The sequence below is a fragment of the Cyprinodon tularosa genome, unplaced genomic scaffold (genome assembly GCF_016077235.1).
Source record: "Cyprinodon tularosa strain WSP-4 unplaced genomic scaffold, ASM1607723v1 ctg898, whole genome shotgun sequence".
NCBI lineage: Eukaryota > Metazoa > Chordata > Actinopteri > Cyprinodontiformes > Cyprinodontidae > Cyprinodon > Cyprinodon tularosa.
Genome location: NW_024039671.1, coordinates 129,569 through 150,928, shown reverse-complemented (window position 1 = coordinate 150,928; position 21,360 = coordinate 129,569). Strand labels below are relative to the sequence as shown.

Here is a 21,360-nt window from a genome sequence, read left to right as displayed (position 1 = left end):
TCTCATATTCATGTAACATAATAGAGAAAAAGACCCCAATGGTAAAATGTAGAACCTGGGGAAATGGTACCTAAGGATTGTTGGGTTCATAAATGTAGGTTTGCAAAAGAAGAACTGAAATACACAGTAATGGATACAACTTCTGCAGAAGGAGAGACAGTTGAACCCCAGACTCAAACACACTGTCTCCCACTGGACCTCCTCCGCAGAGCGTTTTATTAACAGAACATGACACATGGTTACAAACAGGGTATTGTTCTGACAGAACAATTGATCAGTTCATAGAGACAGGATGTTCCACTAGAATGACAACACTGCAAAAAATCTAAATCTAGATAAGTCATTTTTTCTTAAAATAAGTGCATTTGTTCTTGAATTGAGGAGATAAAAGAGACATTTTGCCAATGGAACAAGACAATTTACACTTAAAATAAGAAAACACAATTGCATTCTCTTATTTCAAGTGAATACTATCTAATTATCTTATTTTAAGAGTAAAAATACTGATTCCATTGGCAAACTATCTCATTTACCTACTCAAATCAAGGGTAAATACACTTAATTGAAGAATTTTTTACTAATTTCTAGATCGTTTTTCCAGTGCAGTGGAGCATCCCTTGCTCAAATGTTTCATAAGCTCACATTAATTTTATAATCATCATTGAATAAACCTAACAAGGATATAAAAAGCCAACAAATAGTATCACCTGTAAAAGAAAATAAAAATTAAAGCTAAAAAATGATTAAAAAAGTTATTTCTTAGTTATTTCTACTATCTGAGTTTGTTTGTCATTGACCCAGTCAGGTAAAGTTTTGCAGCACCAACCAAAGCAGTAACTTCCAGTTTGAGTTTGATGCTTTGTATTGTATTTCCTGTCGATTAAGATAATCCTGCTTTTTTATTTTTTACATTTATCCACTAAATTTAGAGTCTAATAATCTCAATAGGATGCAGTGACGTGTAACGAGCGTCGCTGTCCACCGCAGATCCTCATTGCGCTTGAATATCAGGTTCTAACCCACTCTGTTAGAACCACAGTCCTCAGCGCTGACAACCTGGACAGCCTTGTTCAGACATCAGCAGCAGGTAAAACCATTTGAGAGCCTCTAAAATTTGACACGAGTCGTATATTTAACATGTATCCTGTAAAAAGCAGGCAAGTAGAACTTATTTTTCATTTCTAGGGACAGAGGTAAAGTAATGTTTATCTTTCATGTTCTGGGGATTAGGCAATATCTTGCAGAAGCTAAACACAAACGGGGATCATCCCTTTTTGTAATGACATTGTACTTTAATCCTTCGCAATTTTCAGTCCTTAGGAAATGTTCCAGAGTCTGACTCCACAGACAGAATCTGATAGTTACACTGCAGAAGCAATGTCCTTATTGCAGAGCAAATCCAGCCTGCAGGTGAAACAATTTTTAACATAACATTCTGCACAATGCAGTACTAGAGAGAAGTAAACAAACAACCCCAATCATATTTTTTTCTAACAGTGGGAGAAAAAATGTATTTCTATTTGATATGCAATGTAGACATGAGGTGAATATGCACGTTTGGATAACTGTTAATTTCATAAACCCACATGTGGGCAAAATTAAACATGCAGGGTCAAATGTACACAGAGCCAATAATAAGCTAATGCCATATGTCTGACAGGATATATAACCAGTCTCTCATCAGAGATGTTGGACTTTATTTAAATTAGCTAGTTTTCTGTCATAGAGTTAGCCTTGCCTGGAGTACAGTTGATGCCATTAAGAATTTCCTCACTTTCCTTGACTGGCCCTTGGCTGCAGAGATGGGAAGTAACGAAGTACAAATACTTCGTTACTGTACTCAAGTAGATTTTTCTGATATTTTTACTTTACTTTACTACTTATTTTTATGGCAACTTTTTACTTCTACTCCTTACATTTTAAAAAATTGGCTCGTTACTTTAGTTTGGAATCATTTCAATGGAGTTACCGTTATTATATTTCACGTCATCAAAACCAAATTCAATCTAATTGGATGGGAATCTACGTTGCATTTGACGCACCACTACAAGATGAATCGACAGATTCAGCGGTATTCATTGGCGGCAAATCATTGCAGCTTGGTGGCAGTGGCGTTAGCATAGTAGCATGGACGACGAGATGATTGAAAATGAACACAACGTAGATCTAGTCCTATTGGCAGACATCCATTTAAAATGTAGGCAACGGCATGAAAAAAGTGGTTTCTACTTTTACTTTTATACTTTAAGTAAATTTACACGCCTGTACTTTGTTACTTTTACTTGAGTAAAGAAGTTTAATCAGTACTTCCACTTTTACCAGAGTATTTTTTAACACAAGTATCTGTACTTTTACTCAAGTACGGAAAGTGAGTACTTTTGCCATCTCTGCTTGTGTTCTCACAGTGTGAGAACATACATCGTGAGCTGGGAACTTTTAAACCCTGTGGTTTTGTTGTAAAATGTAAGCTGTAGCCATGTGCTAAAGAGAAGCGTCATCATCACAGGTCAGACCCTGTCATTCAGTGAAAGTTTGGAGTCAGAGCCAAAAAAAAAGCACGCCCAGGAGAAGGCCAGTAGCTGGTAGTTGGAGAGGATTTTTGTCATGAAACCGAGGACAGATGGACCCAGTATTCAAGGAGAGACAGCCAGTAGGAAACACAGGTAAGTGACCACAATCATCTGACAGAAGATGATTATCCGAGTTGGACACTTACCTGGTTTAACAGTCCAGTCCAAGAATGTCCCCAGTGCTGCAGTCCCAGAGGTCTTGCAGGAAGCCGATCCTGTTCAGGGATTCAGAACAGCCAGGAACAGGATCCAGATTAGGCAGGAACAGAAACAGGTGGCAGGATCCAGACTTCCAGGCATCATAGAGCTCCCAGGAGGGTTCAGAGTCTGACTGGGACCAGAAGCATGACCAGGTGGTCACACACAGGAGCAGACAGGATCAGGTGCAGACAGGCAGGCTCAGTGGAAGAGGGTAGCCGAGACAGGACGTAGGAACCGGAACTTGATGCAGGACCTTTAAACTGGTCTCCTCCTTGGAGCCAGGCTTAGTTTGATAAAAACTGAACCTCCCCACATATAGAGCCAAAAACCCAGAGGACTCAGTGGGGGAGGAACAGTGGACGATCAGGAGACGAGACAAACACTAAAACCCTCTTTCCACTGGCTGCTAGGATCCAGGACATGAACCATGAACTAAAACTGAACAGACAGACTGGAAGAAAGACAAGAAATGATCTGGCACTGAATGCTCAGGCTGAACTGAATATAACCAGAGGAAACAGGTGAGAGGAATAAATTATAATTTAGGCAGGGAGGGAAAACAGCAGGTGAAAGAAACCACCAATTAAGGGAGAGCAAACAGGCCAGATCATGACAATTTTGCTGGGAGTCGCGGGGAAGTGGGCTGCTGTTCGACTTGCGTTTGCCTAGGAAGGGCCATTTTGAACAGCTGCTACTGTACATGCATTCCCATTTCACAATTATTTACATCCGTTACATTTGTCCAGTGGAACACCCACTGGTGTCCAAGTTTTCCCCATCTGGCCCATGAGCCCACTGTGATTTCAAGGGAAATTCATTAGAAAGTTCAACAATAATCTAAAAACCATCAAACTGGAAATCAGTCGAAAGATACTGGCACTAAAACACAACTTTCCACTGTCAAACCAGTTTACAATCAATATGGCCTCAAAGCTTGCTGGTAAAGACATAATTTTCACCATTTCACTCCTTTAAAGTTGACTTAAATTTGCAGCTTGAGATGTTTTATGACCTCTTAGGTCAATATTTTACCTAAACCACAAGAAGATTTATTTTGAAAAGTCAAAATGAAGATGCACATGCTTCCTCGCTTAGTTTCGCTTCATGAAGAGAGTCTCTTTGGTTGTCAGTTGTACCTCTGGATGAAGCAGACTGATTTAAAAACAAGATAAACTACCTCCAACTGTTCTAAGCTGATCTGAAATCAACCCTTAAGTAGTTGGATTTTTGGAACAATGGGCGTCCTCACAGGACAATGGTCCCAAACACACTAAACAGGTTTTTTCAAACACATATGGCAGGATTGTACAAAAAATGGATAAAAAAAACTATCTACTTAAAAGCCAAGTCCTCAAAAAAAGGGAAAGGAGCTCTACCGTTTCTGAGTAAAGCATTTGTTTATATTTAGCCCAATTTGTGATGTCTAAAGAAAGCCGTCGCTTTGTCTGCACAGTAAAAGCATGCTTTAATTGAGCCTGTGCATCTAAGGAAACTGGAATCACTGCTTTGATTAGGCTAATTTGTTAGATTTAATCTTCCTTTCAAAAGAGAACATTTGATAGACCTACTTTTACTTAAATCTAGATCCCTGCATAAAAAAAAAGGTTTTTTTTTTTGCTCTGATGTAATGTTCTAATCCTCAAAGTACGACGGAGTATTAGGGCCACACATGAAGAGAAAAAATATTTTTGCCATGACGAGATTAAACTCGACATGTCGACTTTAAAGTCGACACGTCGACATTAAACTCAACATTTCGAGAATAAAGTTGAAATGTCATGTTGAGTTTAATCTCGACGTGTCAACTTTAAACTCGCCCTGTCGACTTTAAACTCGCCATTTCGAGAATAAAGTTGATATATCGTGGCGACTTTAATCTCGACATTCCAAAGTTTGGAGAAAAGAGCAACCGCGCTCCACAGCTGCAGTCTGCGTTTTAAGAGTGAAGGTAGTCTTTGACGTGCTGCAACTATATAATCATCACAGGAAGCGGTGGCCTACCAATAATAACGTAACATCTTTCCCTATGCTTACCCAGGCTCGCAGTTCTGAATTTGAGAACATGTCAATCATTTCAACTTTATTCTCGAAATGGCGACTTTAAAGTCGACATGTCGAGTTTAATCTCGTCATGGCAAAAATATTTTTTCTCTTCATGTGTGGCCCTAATACTCCGTCGTATCAAAGACATGTTATTATTGACTGTAAGCAGAAAGAAATCAGAAATAAGATCTATATAGGCTAAAACATCATTCTAAATAATCAACATCATGTGTCCCACTATGTGAACTAAGTTAATAAAGTAAATTAACCTCTCAAAACCCACCATTTTAAAGCGTTTATAACTAATAACTCAGAATGCATGAAAATTACTCCCCGGTTAAATGTTTACCAATGTAGACATGTTAGACATCATTGGAAAGCTTAGATTCTCCACAATTCAACCACCAAGATCATTTTATGGACACAGCGAGCACCAAAGCACAATTAATACAGATGTAGCAGCAAACATTACAAAGCTGTCATGATCTGGCCTGTTTGCTCTCCCTTAATTAGTCATTCCTTTCACCTGTTGTTTTCCCTCCCTGCCTCATTATAATTTATTCCCCTCACCTGTTTCCTCTGGTTTATATTCAGTTCAGCCTGAGCATTCAGTGCGAGATCATTGCTTGTCTTTCTGTCAGTCTTTCTGTTCAGTTTTATTTGGTTCATGTCCTGGATCCTAGCTGCCAGTGGAAAGAGGGTTTTAGTGTTTGTCTCGTCTCCTGATCGTCCACTGTTCCTCCCCCGCGGAGTCCTCTGGGTTTTTGGCTCTATATGTGGGGAGGTTCAGTTTTTATCCAGTAAGCCTGGCTCCAGGGAGGAGACCAGTTTAAAGTCCTGCATCAAGTTCCGGTTCCTACGTCCTGTCTCGGCTACCCTCTTCCACTGAGCCTGCCTGTCTGCACCTGATCCTGTCTGCTCCTGTGCGTGACCACCTGGTCATGCTTCTGGTCCCAGTCAGACTCTGAAACCCTCCTGGGGGCCTGTGGATGCCTGGAAGTCTGGATCCTGCCTGTTTCTGTCTGTTCCTGCCTGATCTGGATCCTGCCTGTTCCTGTCTGTTCTGGATCCCTGACCAGGATCAGCTTCCAGCATGTCCTCTGGAACTGCAGCACTGGGGACATTCTTGGTCTGGACTGTTAAACCAGGTAAGTGACCAACCTAGATAATCATATATCAGTTTATCGTGGTCACTTGCCTATGTTTCCTCCCCAGAGTGTCTGAGATTGGGCGGTGCCCCACCCCCCCGCCTGCAGTGACCGCGAGCCACAGCTCCGCTTTTGTTTTGTTTTTATTTTAATAAACCTTTTGAACTTTCCTACTGACTGTCTCTCCTGAATACTGGGTCCTTCTGTCCTCGCTTCCTGACAAAAGCAGCCACAACAAGCAAGCATGTCTTTTATTACTGCTGTTCAAAAAAGATTTTACCTCTTATTTTTGAGAATAAAAAAAAACAACTTTGAGCCATCTTTAAACTGATTCAGTTTGGGCTGTGTTTTACTCACCCAATTTTCATGTATATATTCAAAAACTAGAACATGTTAGCTTTCCAATAATGCATCACACATGTAATTTGGGCTTAAAGTTCCTAAGTTATTTGCTTTTCCATTTGGGTATGCAGAATAGGTGAGAATTTCCCAAAAAGTGGTGGAATTTAAGAGGCTATCTTTTTGATACTTTACTAATTTAATGAGATGCAAACATATAATTTATAAGAAAGGGTAGTTTTAAAAAATGCACAATTAATTTTTGCTGTCCATTTTGTTGTTTTTTATTTAACTGAAGTGTAACCCAGTGATATACCACCCAGAACAAACGGTGGCTAAAAACTCAGCCAAAAGGTGTATATGGATCTTTTCATGAACATTTATATTATACTATATCTGCATTTTGGGAATCCAATGAAATTATTCCTTCACCAGCGTGATCAACAAAAAAAGAAATAAAAATGTTAAGAAGTTTTTATTGTAAGCTGAGAAATCAAGCTTTGTAGAGATGTTTCTAAGCAAAATCTTTATAAAAATCAGATGAATGTCTGTAATAGATGGATATTGGGTACTTTAACATTGGAAAGAAAATCTTAACTGATCTTTTATGCTAAACGTAGATAGTTTGACCCTTACTTCTTAATTAGTGCCACTTCTTCCATCTATTTTGGATAAATAATAATTAATAAAACAGCTCTTTATGACAAGTTAAAACATAAGCTCAGATCTAACACTAAAAGCTTTATAACAGTTTGCAATGTTTATGAATCTGTACACAGACTAGCAGGTGGTGATCAATCGGCACCATGATGGTGTTTTGATCAGAAGAAAACAAACTCATTTCCTTCGTCTTTGAGCTTCCTCCAGAAGACATCAACCAGCTTCTCCTCCACTGCAAAAAATCAAAATCTAGATAAGTCATTTTTTCTTAAAATAAGTGCATTTGTTCTTGAATTGAGGAGATGAAACAGACATCTTGCCAATGGAACAAGACAATTTAGATTTAAAATAGAAAACACAATTGCATTCTCTTATCTTATCTTATCTAATTATTATTTTAAGTGTAAAAATACTGATTCCATTGGCAAACTATCTCATTTACCTACTCAAACCAAGGGTAAACTAAATACACTTAATTTAAGAAATTTTTACTTATTTCTAGATCGTTTTTCCAGTGTCTCGCTTCAGTTTCTAATTATGCAGGTGATGCTTTTCTTAGAGAGGCACCAAAATAAATACAATATTCTCTCAGCACTGCTGATTATGCAAACGTAACTAAAACTACTTTAATCCAAACCCCCATCTCTCTTCTGTCGCATCAGATTGGACCGCTTCGGGGGGGTAAAGCTGCTGCCGCTGTCCTCATCGGCGCAGGTGCTGAAGAAGCAGGAAGTGCTCACTGGAGGGACATGCGCATCGAGGCAGCAGAGGTGGCTCTGCTTGCACATTGTTCAAGCAGAGCCACTGAAGGCCACAGTTCTTCATTAAAAGCATTCTATCACCTCTTTATAGGAGGTTTATGTTACTCTTAATGGAGAATAAACATAAGTATGTCTTAATTAAGACAACAGGGTATGATCAATTCGAATGGTCAATGCAATATTTGTGCAACTACAAGTGAAACACAGTATCTCCTGATTTTATGAAAGTAATATGTCCTTGATTTTGGATATTTAAAACTGAAAACATAGACATACTGGTTATTCTGGACAAGGTTTTAAAAGAAACTTTAAGAACAACTAAACACTTATTTGAAAAAGACACTCAAGGCCCCCAAGGACCTGCGTCTGAAGGTGTTTCCATATGATGCGTTTCAGACATTTGAACAGAATGCACACCAGGCTTTTCTGATTTCTTAAAGGAATTGTAAAAAAAAAAATAAAAACATGAGTTGTTTTTACAAATACCTGGACGGGCCACCTTTAAAGTTGCTTTTTACATCTCTGCTTCTGTCTCCTTAAAGGAATAGTACACCCAAAACATGATTAGCCTTCATTTTCTACTCACCCCCATGCTGAACAACACTCTGGAGTACTTTTTTGATATCTCAAATGCATCTGGAGATCTGGGAGGCTTCTTGCTGTCTGCTGACATTCAAATAATGGACGTCTATGGTGCCCGAGGCAGAAAGGTCCATAAAAGTCCACAAAAAACGTGTCAATATTCCTCCATACTGCTCGTCCAATGTATTCCAAGGTCCTGAGTGGGTAGCATCCAGAATTTACTCCAAACGAAGTCATTTAGAATGTTTTTAGAGCATAAACAGTAGTGTATAGGATTTCCTGAAAGCGCGTTCACGAGTCTACGGAAACCGCGGCAGACCAAACCAGATGAAAGTGCGCATTCAGCGTCTGCTCTGCCAATAATGCAAGCGTAGAAGAAGAAATGTGCTGTTTACCTGTGCAAAGAAAGAAACAACGAAAGAAAAATGTCTGAGGACTTCAGTGTTGAGGAAGAGCATGAGTTCTTTGCCGAGCTGAATGCGCTGGTTTGGTCTGCCGGCTTCCGTAGCGTCGTGATCGTGCATGTGCGCGCTTTCAGGAAATCCTACACACTACCGTTTATGCTCTAAAAACATTCTAAATGACTTCGCTTCGAGTAAATTATGGATGCTACCCACTCAGGACACTTGGAATACATTGGACAAGCAGTATGGAGGAATATTTACACGTTTTTTGTGGACTTTTATGGACCTTTCTGCCTCGGGCGCCATAGACCTCCATTATTTGAATGTCAGCAGACAGCAAGAAGCCTCCCAGATCTCCAGATGCATTTGAGATATCAAAAAAGTACTCCAGAGTGTTGTTCAGCATGGGGGTGAGTAGAAAATGAAGGCTAATCATGTTTTGGGTGTAATATTCCTTTAAACCTAGTCGGCCTCAGCAGATGGCCGCTCACACTGAGCCTGGTTCTGCTGGAGGTTTCTTCCTGTTCAAAGGGAGTTTTTCCTCTCCACTGTCGCTACAAGCATGCTTAGTGTGAGGGATTGCTGAAGAGTCAATGAGTTGATGCAATCAGCTGGTTTTCTTTATATAGAAACTTTGGTGAACTGTAAAGTGCCTTGAGATGACGTGTTGTGAATTGGCGCTATAGAAATAAACTGAATTGAATTTAAATGTTCACCATTTTGTGTTCATCTAATACATAAAATCCCATCAAAATACACTGAAATCTGTTGTTCCAAAGTCATATTGTTGGAAAAAGTTAAAGGCGATTCATATTTTTTTTAAGGCAGTGTGAGGTTAGCAAACTTAACTCGACAAAACATAAATGGCACAAATAAAAAGTCATATCTTGAGTATAATAGAACATCTAATGAAGTAACAAGCACAAAGTTGGCTGGTACTTAAAGATAGATAGGTCTGTTTGATTACAGAGTTGCATACTGCTTGTTTTTTTACAGATTTGCAGACATCCAAGAAACCTAACTGTCCTCCTCCTTCACCTCCTATTCATCGGGATCACAATCATCCAGCTGCTAAACCAGGGATATTATATCAGGTTGATATCAGCAGGAAAGGCATTCTCCTCCACTGCAGGTTAATCGCTGCAGTTTTCAGTGTGGGCTGCTTTAAATCCAAGAATTTTTAAACTAAAAGAAGAAGGGAAATATTAAGGAAAACAATGTTAACATTCAAATGGGACAAATGGGGAAAAAGACACAATCAACACTGCAAAAAATCCAAGTCTAGATAAGTCATTTTTTATTAAAATAAGTACATTTGTTCTTGAATTGAGGAGGTAAAAGAGACATTTACACTTAAAATAAGAAAACACAATTGCATTGTCTTATTTCAAGTGCAAATGATCTATAATCTTATTTTAAGTGTAAAATGACTCATTCCATTGGCAAACTATCTCATTTACCTACTCAAATTAAGGGTGAATATAGGGTGTTTTTGGAGTGAAGATGAAAAAAATGTCAAATAACTCTGCTTAAAATTGAGATAAATATCTAGAATTATATTATATATATTATATTATAACAAACACAACTGCACAGCCAGACCTGTGCTACAGATTACAAGAAGTGAAGCAACTTTATCTTTAACCCTTTAAAGCCCAGACCATGAGATAATTGATGGAATATTCAAATCTTTTTCCAGGATTTCCAGAATTAAAGGACTAATGTCTCAGCATGATCTGGAAAAACTAATCCATGCGTTTATTTTTAGTCGAATTGATTACTGCAACGGTGTTTTCACAGGTCTGCCTAAAAAGTGGATCAGACAGCTGCAGCTGATCCAGAACGCTGCTGCCCGTGTCCTCACTAAGACTAAGAAAGTAGAGCACATCACCCCAGTTCTAAAGTCCTTCCACTGGCTCCCTGTATCTCAGAGAATAGACTTTAAAATACTTCTGTTAGTCTATAAATCTCTGAATGGCTTAGCACCTAAATACATCACAGACTTGCTATCAGTGTATCAACCCTCCAGACCACTCAGGTCTTCTGGCTCCAGCCTGCTCTGCAGAACTAGAACCAGAACTAAACATGGAGAAGCAGCATTTAGTTCCTATGCTCCACTTATCTGGAACAAACTTCCAGAAACTGTAAAAGTGCGGAAAGCCTGAGTTCCTTTAAATCAAGACTAAAAACACATTTGTTTAGGATTGCCTTCGACTATTTTAGTTAAACAGTTCAACTAAAACATATTTTCTTTAGTCCAACTGTTTTTAATATTCTTTTTTTGTTTCTGCATTTTTTATTTTATTTTATTTAGATTTTTTTTCCTACTTGCTTTGATTCTGTTTTATCTTCCTATATTTTAATCATGTAAAGCACTTTGCATTGTCTTTGTACTGAATTGTGCTATACAAATACATTTGCCTTGCCTTTTTGAAATTATAGTTGTCATCAAACTTCCTGACAAACAAAACTAAAAAGACAACATTTTTATAAATTTGATTAGATCAATTATTTGCATAAATTCTGATACATTCTGCATTTCTATTTAATCTTTTATACATTTTCTGTTCACTACATGTGTCTGATTGTGTACATCAGGGTTTTCAGGAACAAAAATATCACAGCTATGATGCAGAGGTCTCAAATATGATACACAATTGCTTTAAAGAGTTAGTTTAAACTTTTTCTTGTAAAAGATAAACTCAATCAATCTATTGTTGTAAACAGATGGCAGGTTTGTCTGTCCTTTGCTTGCATAATATCTGTCCTGCTCCATTGTTAAAGACTCTCTGCAGTGTTTGAAATAAACTAATTGAATTTAACAAGTTTCCCCTGTCAGATTAATCCCAAATTTTGTGGCAGCCACTGAAACTTTATGTGAGTTTAAAATCATTTTTTCAAAGGAAAAGTCCAGTCAGCAAGGAATGATCAATGGATCATTATTTATACCTAAAACTAATACGTTTGCAGTGATTTAATGGATTTAGCGTTAATCAGTAAAAAAAAAATGAAAATAATAATATTCATTGCGATCACTGAGTCTGGGGGCGGCCATTTTTACCCAAATATTGTAATATCTTCCTCCTGAAATCTTCCGGCACAGCTAATAGGGAAGGGATAACAATTATTATACCACAGTTTCAAATTAAGGTAGGGAAAAGGATTAGTAATGAAGATATAAATATAAAAAATATAACCGCAGATCCCACATGTTATGAATGCTGGCGTACCAAACTGGAAAAAACTATCTAGAAATAAGTAAAAATGTCTTAAATTAAGTGTATTTACACTTACTTTGAGTAGGTAAAAGATACATTTTGCCAATGGAACAAGACAATTTACACTTAAAATAAGAAAACACAGTTAAATTCTCTTATTTCAAAGTGCATATTATCTATAATCTTATTTTAAGTGTAAAAATACTCATTCCATTGGCAAACTATCTCATTTACCTACTCAAATTAAGGGTGAATACACTTAATTTAAGAAATTTTTACTTATTTCTAGATTGTTTTTGGAGTGAAGATGAAAAAAATGTCAAATAACTCTGCTTAAAATTGAGATAAATATTATATTATAACAAACACAACTGCACAGCCAGACCTGTGCTACAGATTACAAGAAGTGAAGCAACTTTATCTTTAGCCCTTTAAAGCCCAGACCATGAGATAATTGATGGAATATTCTAATCTTTTTGAAATTATAGTTTTTATCAAACTTCCTGACAAACAAAACTAAAAACATAACTTTTTAATAAACTTGATTAGATCAATTAATTGCATAAATTCTGATACATTCTGCATTTCTATATAATCTTTTATACATTTTCCGTTCACTACATGTGTCTGATTGTGTGCGTCAGGGTTTTCAGGAACAAAAATATCACAGCTATGATGCAGAGGTCTCAAATATGATACACTTGGCTTTAAAGAGTTAGTTTAAACTTTTTCTTGTAATAGATAAACTCAATCAATCTATTGTTGTGCACACATGGCAGGTTTGTCTGTCCTTTGCTTGCATAATATCTGTCCTGCTCCATTGTTAAAGACTCTCTGCAGTGTTTGAAATAAACTAATTGAATTTAACAAGTTTCCCCTGTCAGATTAATCCCAAATTTTGTGGCAGCCACTGAAACTTTATGTGAGTTTAAAATCATTTTTCAAAGGAAAAGTCCAGTGAGCAAGGAATGATCAATGGATCATTATTTATACCTAAAACTAATACGTTTGCACTAGACATGCACGATATTGGGATTTTGGCCGATATCCGATATTTTAAAACTCATGTAGCCGATAACCGATATTGATACTGATGTTAAAGCTGGACAAAAATAAGTAGTCATTGAAAATAGCAGTTTTGTTATCCATTTCTGACACTTTGAAAAATAATATACTCAAATATATTTTCATATGCTGATATCAAATAGATTTTTTAAAATGCGGTATCGATCTATTTTACTTTCAAAATCTCGTGAAATTTCATCGTTCTGTTACAAACTCTCGTGATATTTTGCAAATTCTTGTGAAATTTTGTTAGTAAAATAGATCGATACCGCGTCAATATATCAACATATAAAAATTTCGTGAATTTTCGGGGGATTTCGTAGCATAACGATGACATATAGCAATATTTCATTAGTAAAAGAGATTGATATGGTGTTTTTAAATGGCAATATATCAGCATATGAAGATATTGGGATATTTTAATGTATAAATATTTTTCCCTCGTCTTTAGAAGTTTTTAAGTCTGTAAAAAAGAAGTTTTTGAGGAAGAGTAAGAAGTAGTATTTACTTTTTTTTTTTTGACTTTAGAAATTTAGAAGCTGATCAAATATCAGGTTAAATATCGGTGGGGTGGCCGATGTCCGATATTCAGTTTTAAGGCCGATACCGAAAGGGGGCCGATTATATTGTGCATCCCTAGTTTGCAGTGATTTAATGGATTTAGCGGAGTCTGTATGACGTCATCCGCACGCCGGACTGGAGTCGTAACAGGCAGCCCAAGCCACAGGCAGCTACGCCCTACCCCTTCTATTCATTCTAGCTAATCTGAATCGTTCAATTCCATTTGGAGAGCGAGATCATCTGTGGTAGCAGCACTAGACATCTTCCAGGCATGTGAGGAAAACTAGCAGCAGTTCAGCGGACAGGATGAAGGAACGGTAGCCGGCGCACATGAATGACGTCATACACGCGCCGCTTTGTTTTTAATAAATATAAATAAAAAATATATAATCGTGGATATCTGGGGGACAGTGACTCGCCTAAGTTCTGAATGCTGGCGTACAATAAAGTATAAATTATGAACAGTTTAGTTTGTGCCTTCAAGTCGTTGCCCATAGAAAGACGTTACTTGGATATAACCTAACGGAATATCTTCAGAACGGCTCCAAATGACACAAAGCTAATATAGGTGAGTAGAACATGATGTACACTGCAAAAATAATCCAGAAATAAGTAAAAAAATTCTTAAAGTAAGTATAATTACCCTTAATTTGAGCAGGTAAATAAGATGATCTGCCAATGGAATGAGTATTTTTACTCTTAAAATAAGATAATTGGATAAAATGCACTTGAAATAAGACAATAACATTGTTTTTTCTTATTTTAAAAGGAAATAGTCTTGTTCCATCGGCAAAGTGTCTCACTTACCTCCTCAATTCAAGGAAAAATGCACTTATTTTAAGAAAAAAATAACTTATTGAGATTTCTATTTTTTGCAGTGTAATAACATAAAATCAAGGGCCCTATGGAAAAAAAAAAGAACAACAAAAAAGGTGTTCCTCTTTCATAACTTTACATGTTAACTTTTCAATTAGCTTTTACTTTTTTCTTAACTTTTTAACTTTTTTTTCAACTTAATTTACAGTAGCTAATATATAATTCGAGGGCTCATCTAATTGGTCAAATGCCAAAATAGGATGTGCAGCCATGTAGCAGGATCTTAGCGGAATGGCTGGATATAGATCTTGTGCTTCTAGACCTCACTGAGGGACGGGGGGATTTGTAAGGGGTATGCAAGTGATCAAAAACAGTAACTTGCCCTATAAAGATCTATTTGATCATTATAAAACCTAACAGAAATTCCTTAAAACACAGTCTGAGATTGAATATAATTGAATAGAATTATTTGGCTTTAACAGAAATTCATACTCAGGGGAAATTAAAATAAATAGATGGCTAAGGCTGAACATAAATACTCTAAATAGACTGTTAGTTAAAATTCTCTCTCATCTCTTTATCATAATGTGCTTCTGTCAGTCTGAGTAATGTTAATATCCATCATACAGGCTGCGTGCGTGCCGCAGAGCTTTAGTTTAGGACGGCGACACGTTGTAACTCGCTCCTATCCTCTTACATTTTCAGTCAGATGTGCTCCAGCTGAGCGGTACATTTCTCAGCTCCATATCCGATTATTTACAAAGTCCTGGGAGAGAGAGTCATTTTGGAGATTACTGCTCAGACATGTTTGACGTGGCGTTTAAGGGGTGACCTTCAGCTCTCCACTCGGACCGGATGCAGTTTGATTAAAATGGAAGCTGGGATTAGCTCATTTTGCACATATGTGAACATATATGTAGGTAATGAAATGGGACGCTCGCTTGATTGGATGAGATTATGTGTGTTTCATGATATTAAAGCCATTTACAGATAGCTGTATATAATAATTACTGACACATTTCAGTGTGCAGGAACAAAATTACTGCATATATTTGTGGTCAGATTACAGCTAAAGAGATGTTTTTACCAGGAGCGATTCTAGGACCAGAGGTTTAGGGGGGCTGAGCACCCAGAGAGCATTAATTTCACTGTTTTTTACACATATTTTTTAAACTTTTTCAGTGCATTTTGTTAATGACTGCCTCCATTTTTCACTAATGCATCGTATCTGAGACGTGTGCCGACAAGCAAAGCAAGAAGCTTTTAAATCAACAAATTTCGTGAACAATTTTGAATAAGTTTTCCTTAAATGAGTTTTTTCTTTTGTGTGTCAAAAATACTTTCATGATAAATTTAAAATAATCTACTGAATGAAATGTTTTTCTTGCCAGTTTAACAACTGCTGCTATTTTGTCTGTTTTCTTGCCTTGTTTTTCCTGACCTTTCACTCTGCACACACCTTTGCTGCTCTCTACGCCTCTACCTCTTTAATCCAAATAATGATTCCGTCAATTTAGATATTGATATTGAGTTGTGGCTTTAAAGATAACCAAACAAACCAATCTCAGACACATTAGAGCACCTCGTTGGTGAACATTTCACCAACACACCATCAATAGGTGAAGAAATCTGACTGAGAATTTCAGAAAACACCTGAATGCAGCGTTTTCCTCAAAGCGTTTCTTTAGTTAAGGAGCTCCATCAGGCTTGTTTACTTGTTTTTTATTATTTCTGACTAACCAGAACATAATTGAAGAGGTAAAATAACAAACTACTGTATAGTTTTTACAATGTCACATTTACGTTGTTGTTTTGTTTATTTTTTATTGTAAAAGTATTAAAAAACAACTCATATTTTAGGGGTGCTTTGATTCAAATTAGGGTTTCTTCAGCACCGCTAAAAAAAGGTAAAAAACGCCTATAGTTTCACATTTATTCTAGAGTTTGTAAAATGTGCAATTTAAAAACTTTACCTAAGGATGAGTTTCCCGTTCTGCTTCCTCTTCTTCTACCAGTTCTCTTCATCTTCCTCCAACAGCGGCATTAAAGCTGAACCCTGCTGCCAGTTTTTCCTGTCTGCAGCGGCCTGAAAAAAATGAATTGGTTTAATTTTTTTGATGCATTGTATTTTCTACGTTATTCTTCTCACCCGTTCAATTAAAGATGAGGCGGTCCAGTCCTGAGGTGTGAGGGATCCACTTTGAGCGGCTGCTGTTTCCTTTGCCTCTTTTCCTTCTCGCTCCTTAAACAAGCTCTTCAACTACAATCAAAAGCATGTGAGAATTTATTGATCATTTATTGATTAATTATCTACATTTATGACAGATAAAGTATTTTGATCTGATTGAGGCGACCTGAAAATGCAAACATATTTCTATTGGTTGATTAAATCCTAGGCTGATCAGTGATGCAGTGGGAAGCACTGCTGCCTTGCAGCAAGAAGGTTCCACACTGGAAAAACGACCTAGAAATAAGTAAAAAATTCTTAAATAAAGTGTATTTACCCTTAATTTAAGTAGGCAAATGAGATAGTTTGCCAATGAAATTAGTATTTTTACTCTTAAAATAGGATAATTAGATAATATGCACTTAAAATAAGACAATGCAATTGTGTTTTCTTATTTTAAATGTAAATTGTCTTGTTCCATTGGCAAAATGTTTCTCTTACCTCCTCAATCCAAGAACAAATGCAGCTATTTTAAGAAAAAAATGACTTATCTAGATTTTGTTTTTTCCAGTGCAGGTTTAATTCCTGGACCGGGGTCTTTCTGTATGGAATTTGCATGTCTCCCTGAGCATGCTCGGATCTCTCTGGGTACTCTGGCTTCCTCCCACAACCCAAAAACATGACTTTATGCTTAATTGGCCTCTCTAAATTCTCCTTAGCTGTGAGTGTATGCATTAATGGTTGTTTGTGTTCGTTTCCCAGCGATGGACTGGCGACCTGTCCAGGATGGACCCGCCTCTCGCCCGTAGACAGCTGGAGATAGACACCTGCATCCCTTGCGACCCCGCTTTGGATAAGCGTGACGGAAAATGGATGGATTAAATCCTAGCAATCGATTCAGGTTTAAATGGCCACCCCGCCACATTTAGGGTGGGCCATGAAAACTGATTTTGAATTTGTTAGAACATATCAACATTTTTAGAGTAACTGTAGCAGCATATATTGGCTTTACCCGATTCAATAGTGCTAAAACTTTATTGTCTAGAAGAATAAATCCAAACAAGCTTTGGCTTCACTATGAATGTAAAACTGTTAGTGTCTGAATTAGCAGTTGAAAGAGAGCTCCAGCCTAGTATTGCTGATCATATGGCCAATACTATGTTATATAATTCTATTTCATTATGACTGATTGTCAAAAAAGATGAAAAAAAGGCTCTTAATGTAATCCTATGGCTAAATCCCCTGTGGTCTGTGTGTTGCTCTACCTGCTCAGTGACCAGCCTTCTTTGCTGCTCCACCTCAGGATTAAAAGGACAGATGTTTTTTTTCTTCTTGTCTTCAAAAAGGAGTTTCCCATCTTTAGCCTGAAGATAAGACACTTATGATTTACACATTTTTGCATGTAAGGTGTTTTGTACATTTAGGGGCAGAGATATTAAATCCCCTGCTGGGTTTTTGAGATTCTATCAACAACCCCAGAGTCTCTAGATTTATTTTTCTTCTGGTTTATTGCAGGTAGGCAGCTAATAAGGGAAAAATCAGAATAAAAACATAAATATTTGAATCAAAGCAAGACTGAGAACTTTTTTCAGAAACTTGAGCTGGTAGCTCCCATCTAAGGAGAGACCTTGACCCACTCTTCTCCTTAAAATATTCTTTTTTTAAATTGCCTCCTGTCTGGTAGCTAAAGTTTTATCTCACTCTACTGATTTTCCACAGTAGCGAGGTCTGGAGACTAACTAGGCGACTTTATAACTTTAAAGGCACACTATGCAACATTTTTCAGTTAATTAATGTGTTCCATAACGTTTTGGATGATTAAATGAGTCATTTCAGGTTGAACAAAGGTTTTCTCGGCCGCCCTGGTGGTCTGTAGGGGAAATACCGTACTTGCAATTGCAGGAGCACCGACCCGCACCCACAGGCTCAGAAGTCTCGTGAGAGTCAGTCTTGCTTTACGGCGAGAACTGCTACACCCCCCCAGTTAAAAGCATTCTCGTTGCTAGCACAGTGGTGACCTTTGTGCAGTTATGCTACGTTCACGCAGCAAAAGCAGCAAAATCGCGTCTGCTGCTTCATTTTTACTGCTTGTACCAGTTAGTTCTGACGCGTGGCTGAAGCACCTTTGCTGCAAAAGTGTGTCTGACGCGCGTTGGGCGGAGCTCCACTATCCTTTCTCTGCCTTGCTGCTATATTTGCTGTGATCAGTGGGAATAAAGTAGTTTTAATGTGTTTAAGTGAGAAAATACACCTGAAAACGTAATCAGTGCCGTCAGTTCATTCAGATTATCATCCTGCCTTCAATAGGAATCCCTTCATCAGCAGCCTCTGGCCGGGTCGCCTCCTCGCGGTTCACCGCGGCAGCTGGTAGGTGTTTTTCATCTAAATAATCCGAACTGCATATTCTGCCGGCAGATTTCTGCATTTTAAGTTAATTTAGGCGTCAATAGACTGTTTAAGAGGAGAGATCATAGCCTCTGATCATCAGCGCTGTGTCTCTCTCCCTGCGTCAGATGATTAAACGCGCCCGACGCGTTGCTTCAGCTGCTCAGACGCGCTGCGCCTGCTGCTCAAAATGCGCCGCTGGATCTTTTGTTGCGCCTTGACGTGCGTCAACCATTGACTTTGCATGTAAACTCGCTGCTTCTGTCGCGCCAGCTGCGGTGTGAACGCAGCATTTATTCGTTGCGTTCGCCTGTCTGCTAAGCTTAAAACAACCGCGCCTGGCTTGACGGAGAAACCAGGAGAACAGCTGAGCATATTTACGACAGTGCACTTTTACTTTCGCCCTCTGGGGGGAGCCTCGCTGGAAAATCAACACCAGTTGCATAGTATACCTTTAATATTCTTCTTATATGCCCAGCACTTTGTTTCAGTAACGTATCTTTCCCTATTTAAATGCTAATCCTTGATGCATCGACGGATACTTGCAACCTTCTCAAGCGCACTGCTCTAAACACTAGAGCAACACTCCCCAAATACTCTGTTCACTCAATGACATGCAGGACTACTGTAGCTTTAAATGCATTAAAAAGGAATCAAGTATGTAGAAAGTGCTTTTGTTAGTCAGAGAGCGAACATAGATCATCAGCAGATGTTCTGTTGAAACACTTTACTGGGGGAAACTGCTGCCTTTGAGGTTGATATTTATGAAGCATCAGAGGATTCATCTGCTGGGTCTCATCTGATCTTTTTCTGCTTTCTGAAATTAAGCACAAAGACTTATTTTTTATTTAAATCTCTGTTGGGGGAAAAGCATGCATTCCCTTCACAGGAAGTGTCTTATAAGAGCAAGAGCTCATACCATCCTGCTGCATGTGTATGGAGTCATGGTCTGAAGCATCTGTCCAAACATTTCCACTGTTTATCAGAAGCTTTTATATCGAGAGAAAAAGAAAGAATGTTCATTCCAGTTATCCTTTAATTAATTTCCTTTCATTTAGAAATAAAAATGAGATTTCTGTACCTTTTGCTCCAGAGCAGAAATCTTAGTTTGAGCTTCAGTTCTCTCCATCTCTCGTAACTTTTCCATAGTCCTCAGATTGTGCTCTCTAACAAACAAATGTGAATAAAAGTGACTTACTTTAGGAGCATTGCACCTAACAGATTTTATGACACCAGTCTTACTTCTCTCTCACTTCCAGCTTAGTTTCTGTAAGTTTTTCCTTCAGCCTCTGCAGCTCGCTGCTCTGCCTCCAGTCCTGCTAATCATATGATCATGTTCAGGGGCGGATTTACCATTAGGCAAAACTAGGCAGTTGCCTAGTTATCAATACAACTATTCCTTATTTGTGTACATTAATTATGTTTTTTTTTTTGTAATTCAAGTATTTATTGATTTTTTCAATTTTTTAAAACATAAACAAAAAAAAAAAAAAAAAATTACAATAAAAATAAGAAAGAACAAAACAGGTTTAGTCCAAATCCTTGTTTTGCTGCCTTAAAGTCCAAATCAATTTGTAGACATATATATGTGCAAAAACTGCCCCATTGCTGCACATGTTCAGAAAGGTCCAAACAGACAGCAGCAAACCATTTGTAGACAAACGATGCTTTTGTCACTATATTTAGCCACTTTTCAGACCCCTCTAGCGCTTCAATTTCAAAAAAGCTCCTAGCGCCAAATTTAGTGGCTTTTTGTTCTGCTACTGGAGACTTTGGAGACAACATCTAAAAGCAGCGAACTCTGCTCTCCAGAGCAAGTAGATTGGTAACCCCGCCTCCTGCTCTCCTCTATCTTGTCTGCTGTCATGATTCATGCAGCTATTATTTCATCCAAATGAAAAATGGAGAACAGATAAGCAGATCATGGCTTGTCTACAGTGAAAAGAAGGACTGGGTTATTTACTTTGGCCTTTTTGGAAACACAGGAAGGAGCAATCAGCTAAGTGAGCTTAGTGCTTGGAAAAAATCTTTCATTCCTTTAGAGACAGCATGAAAAGTCAGCTGAGTACAAAAGATAGAGAGGAAAACAAGAAGAAAAGGGACAAGAAGAGAGGGACACAACCTAGAACAGATAATGGATGTCTATTCTATTAACATTTCTCTATCTGGAGAATGGGGCTGTTTTATGTGTTGTCTTCTAAATTCAGAGGGCCCCCTGCCTGTCTTTGCCTAGGGCCCCAAATGTCCTAAATCCGCCCCTGATCATGTTAACACATACATTCTAATATTTCAAAATTAAACCTGTAATTGATAGAGAAATATGTTGATACCAGGGGGGGTTGCCGTGGTTACATGGGGAGTCTGATGGAGCCTGATGCGTTACTGATGAGAAGCTGATAACAGAAAACAGAGCAAAAGGTTAGAGTTTTATTCAGAGTAT

The 21,360-nt window shown here is 37.8% G+C and overlaps 1 protein-coding gene across 1 annotated transcript; it reads right to left on the bottom strand.

The window, feature by feature from the left end:
• Window positions 1-9,316: 9,316 nt before the first annotated feature.
• Window positions 9,317-21,313, bottom strand: LOC119775814. The gene is made up of 9 exons (XM_038273902.1): window positions 21,251-21,313; window positions 20,163-20,239; window positions 20,002-20,086; window positions 19,840-19,909; window positions 19,652-19,737; window positions 17,801-17,899; window positions 16,518-16,628; window positions 16,342-16,454; window positions 9,317-9,893 (listed from the first exon to the last, which is right to left on the bottom strand). The coding sequence occupies exons 3-8, from the start codon at window positions 20,065-20,067 to the stop codon at window positions 16,377-16,379; spliced, it is 510 nt and encodes a 169-aa protein (XP_038129830.1). The 5' UTR covers window positions 20,068-20,086; window positions 20,163-20,239; window positions 21,251-21,313; the 3' UTR covers window positions 9,317-9,893; window positions 16,342-16,376.
• Window positions 21,314-21,360: the final 47 nt, after the last annotated feature.

Coding starts and splice junctions, on each gene's coding strand:
- LOC119775814 (XM_038273902.1), bottom strand. CDS start 20,067: ATGGAAAAGTTACGAGAGATGGAGAGAACTGAAGCTCAAACTAAGATT. Junction 19,738..19,839: donor CATACACATGCAGCAGGATG/GTATGAGCTCTT, acceptor GCTTAATTTCAG/AAAGCAGAAAAAGATCAGAT. Junction 17,900..19,651: donor AAAGGCAGCAGTTTCCCCCA/GTAAAGTGTTTC, acceptor TCTTATCTTCAG/GCTAAAGATGGGAAACTCCT.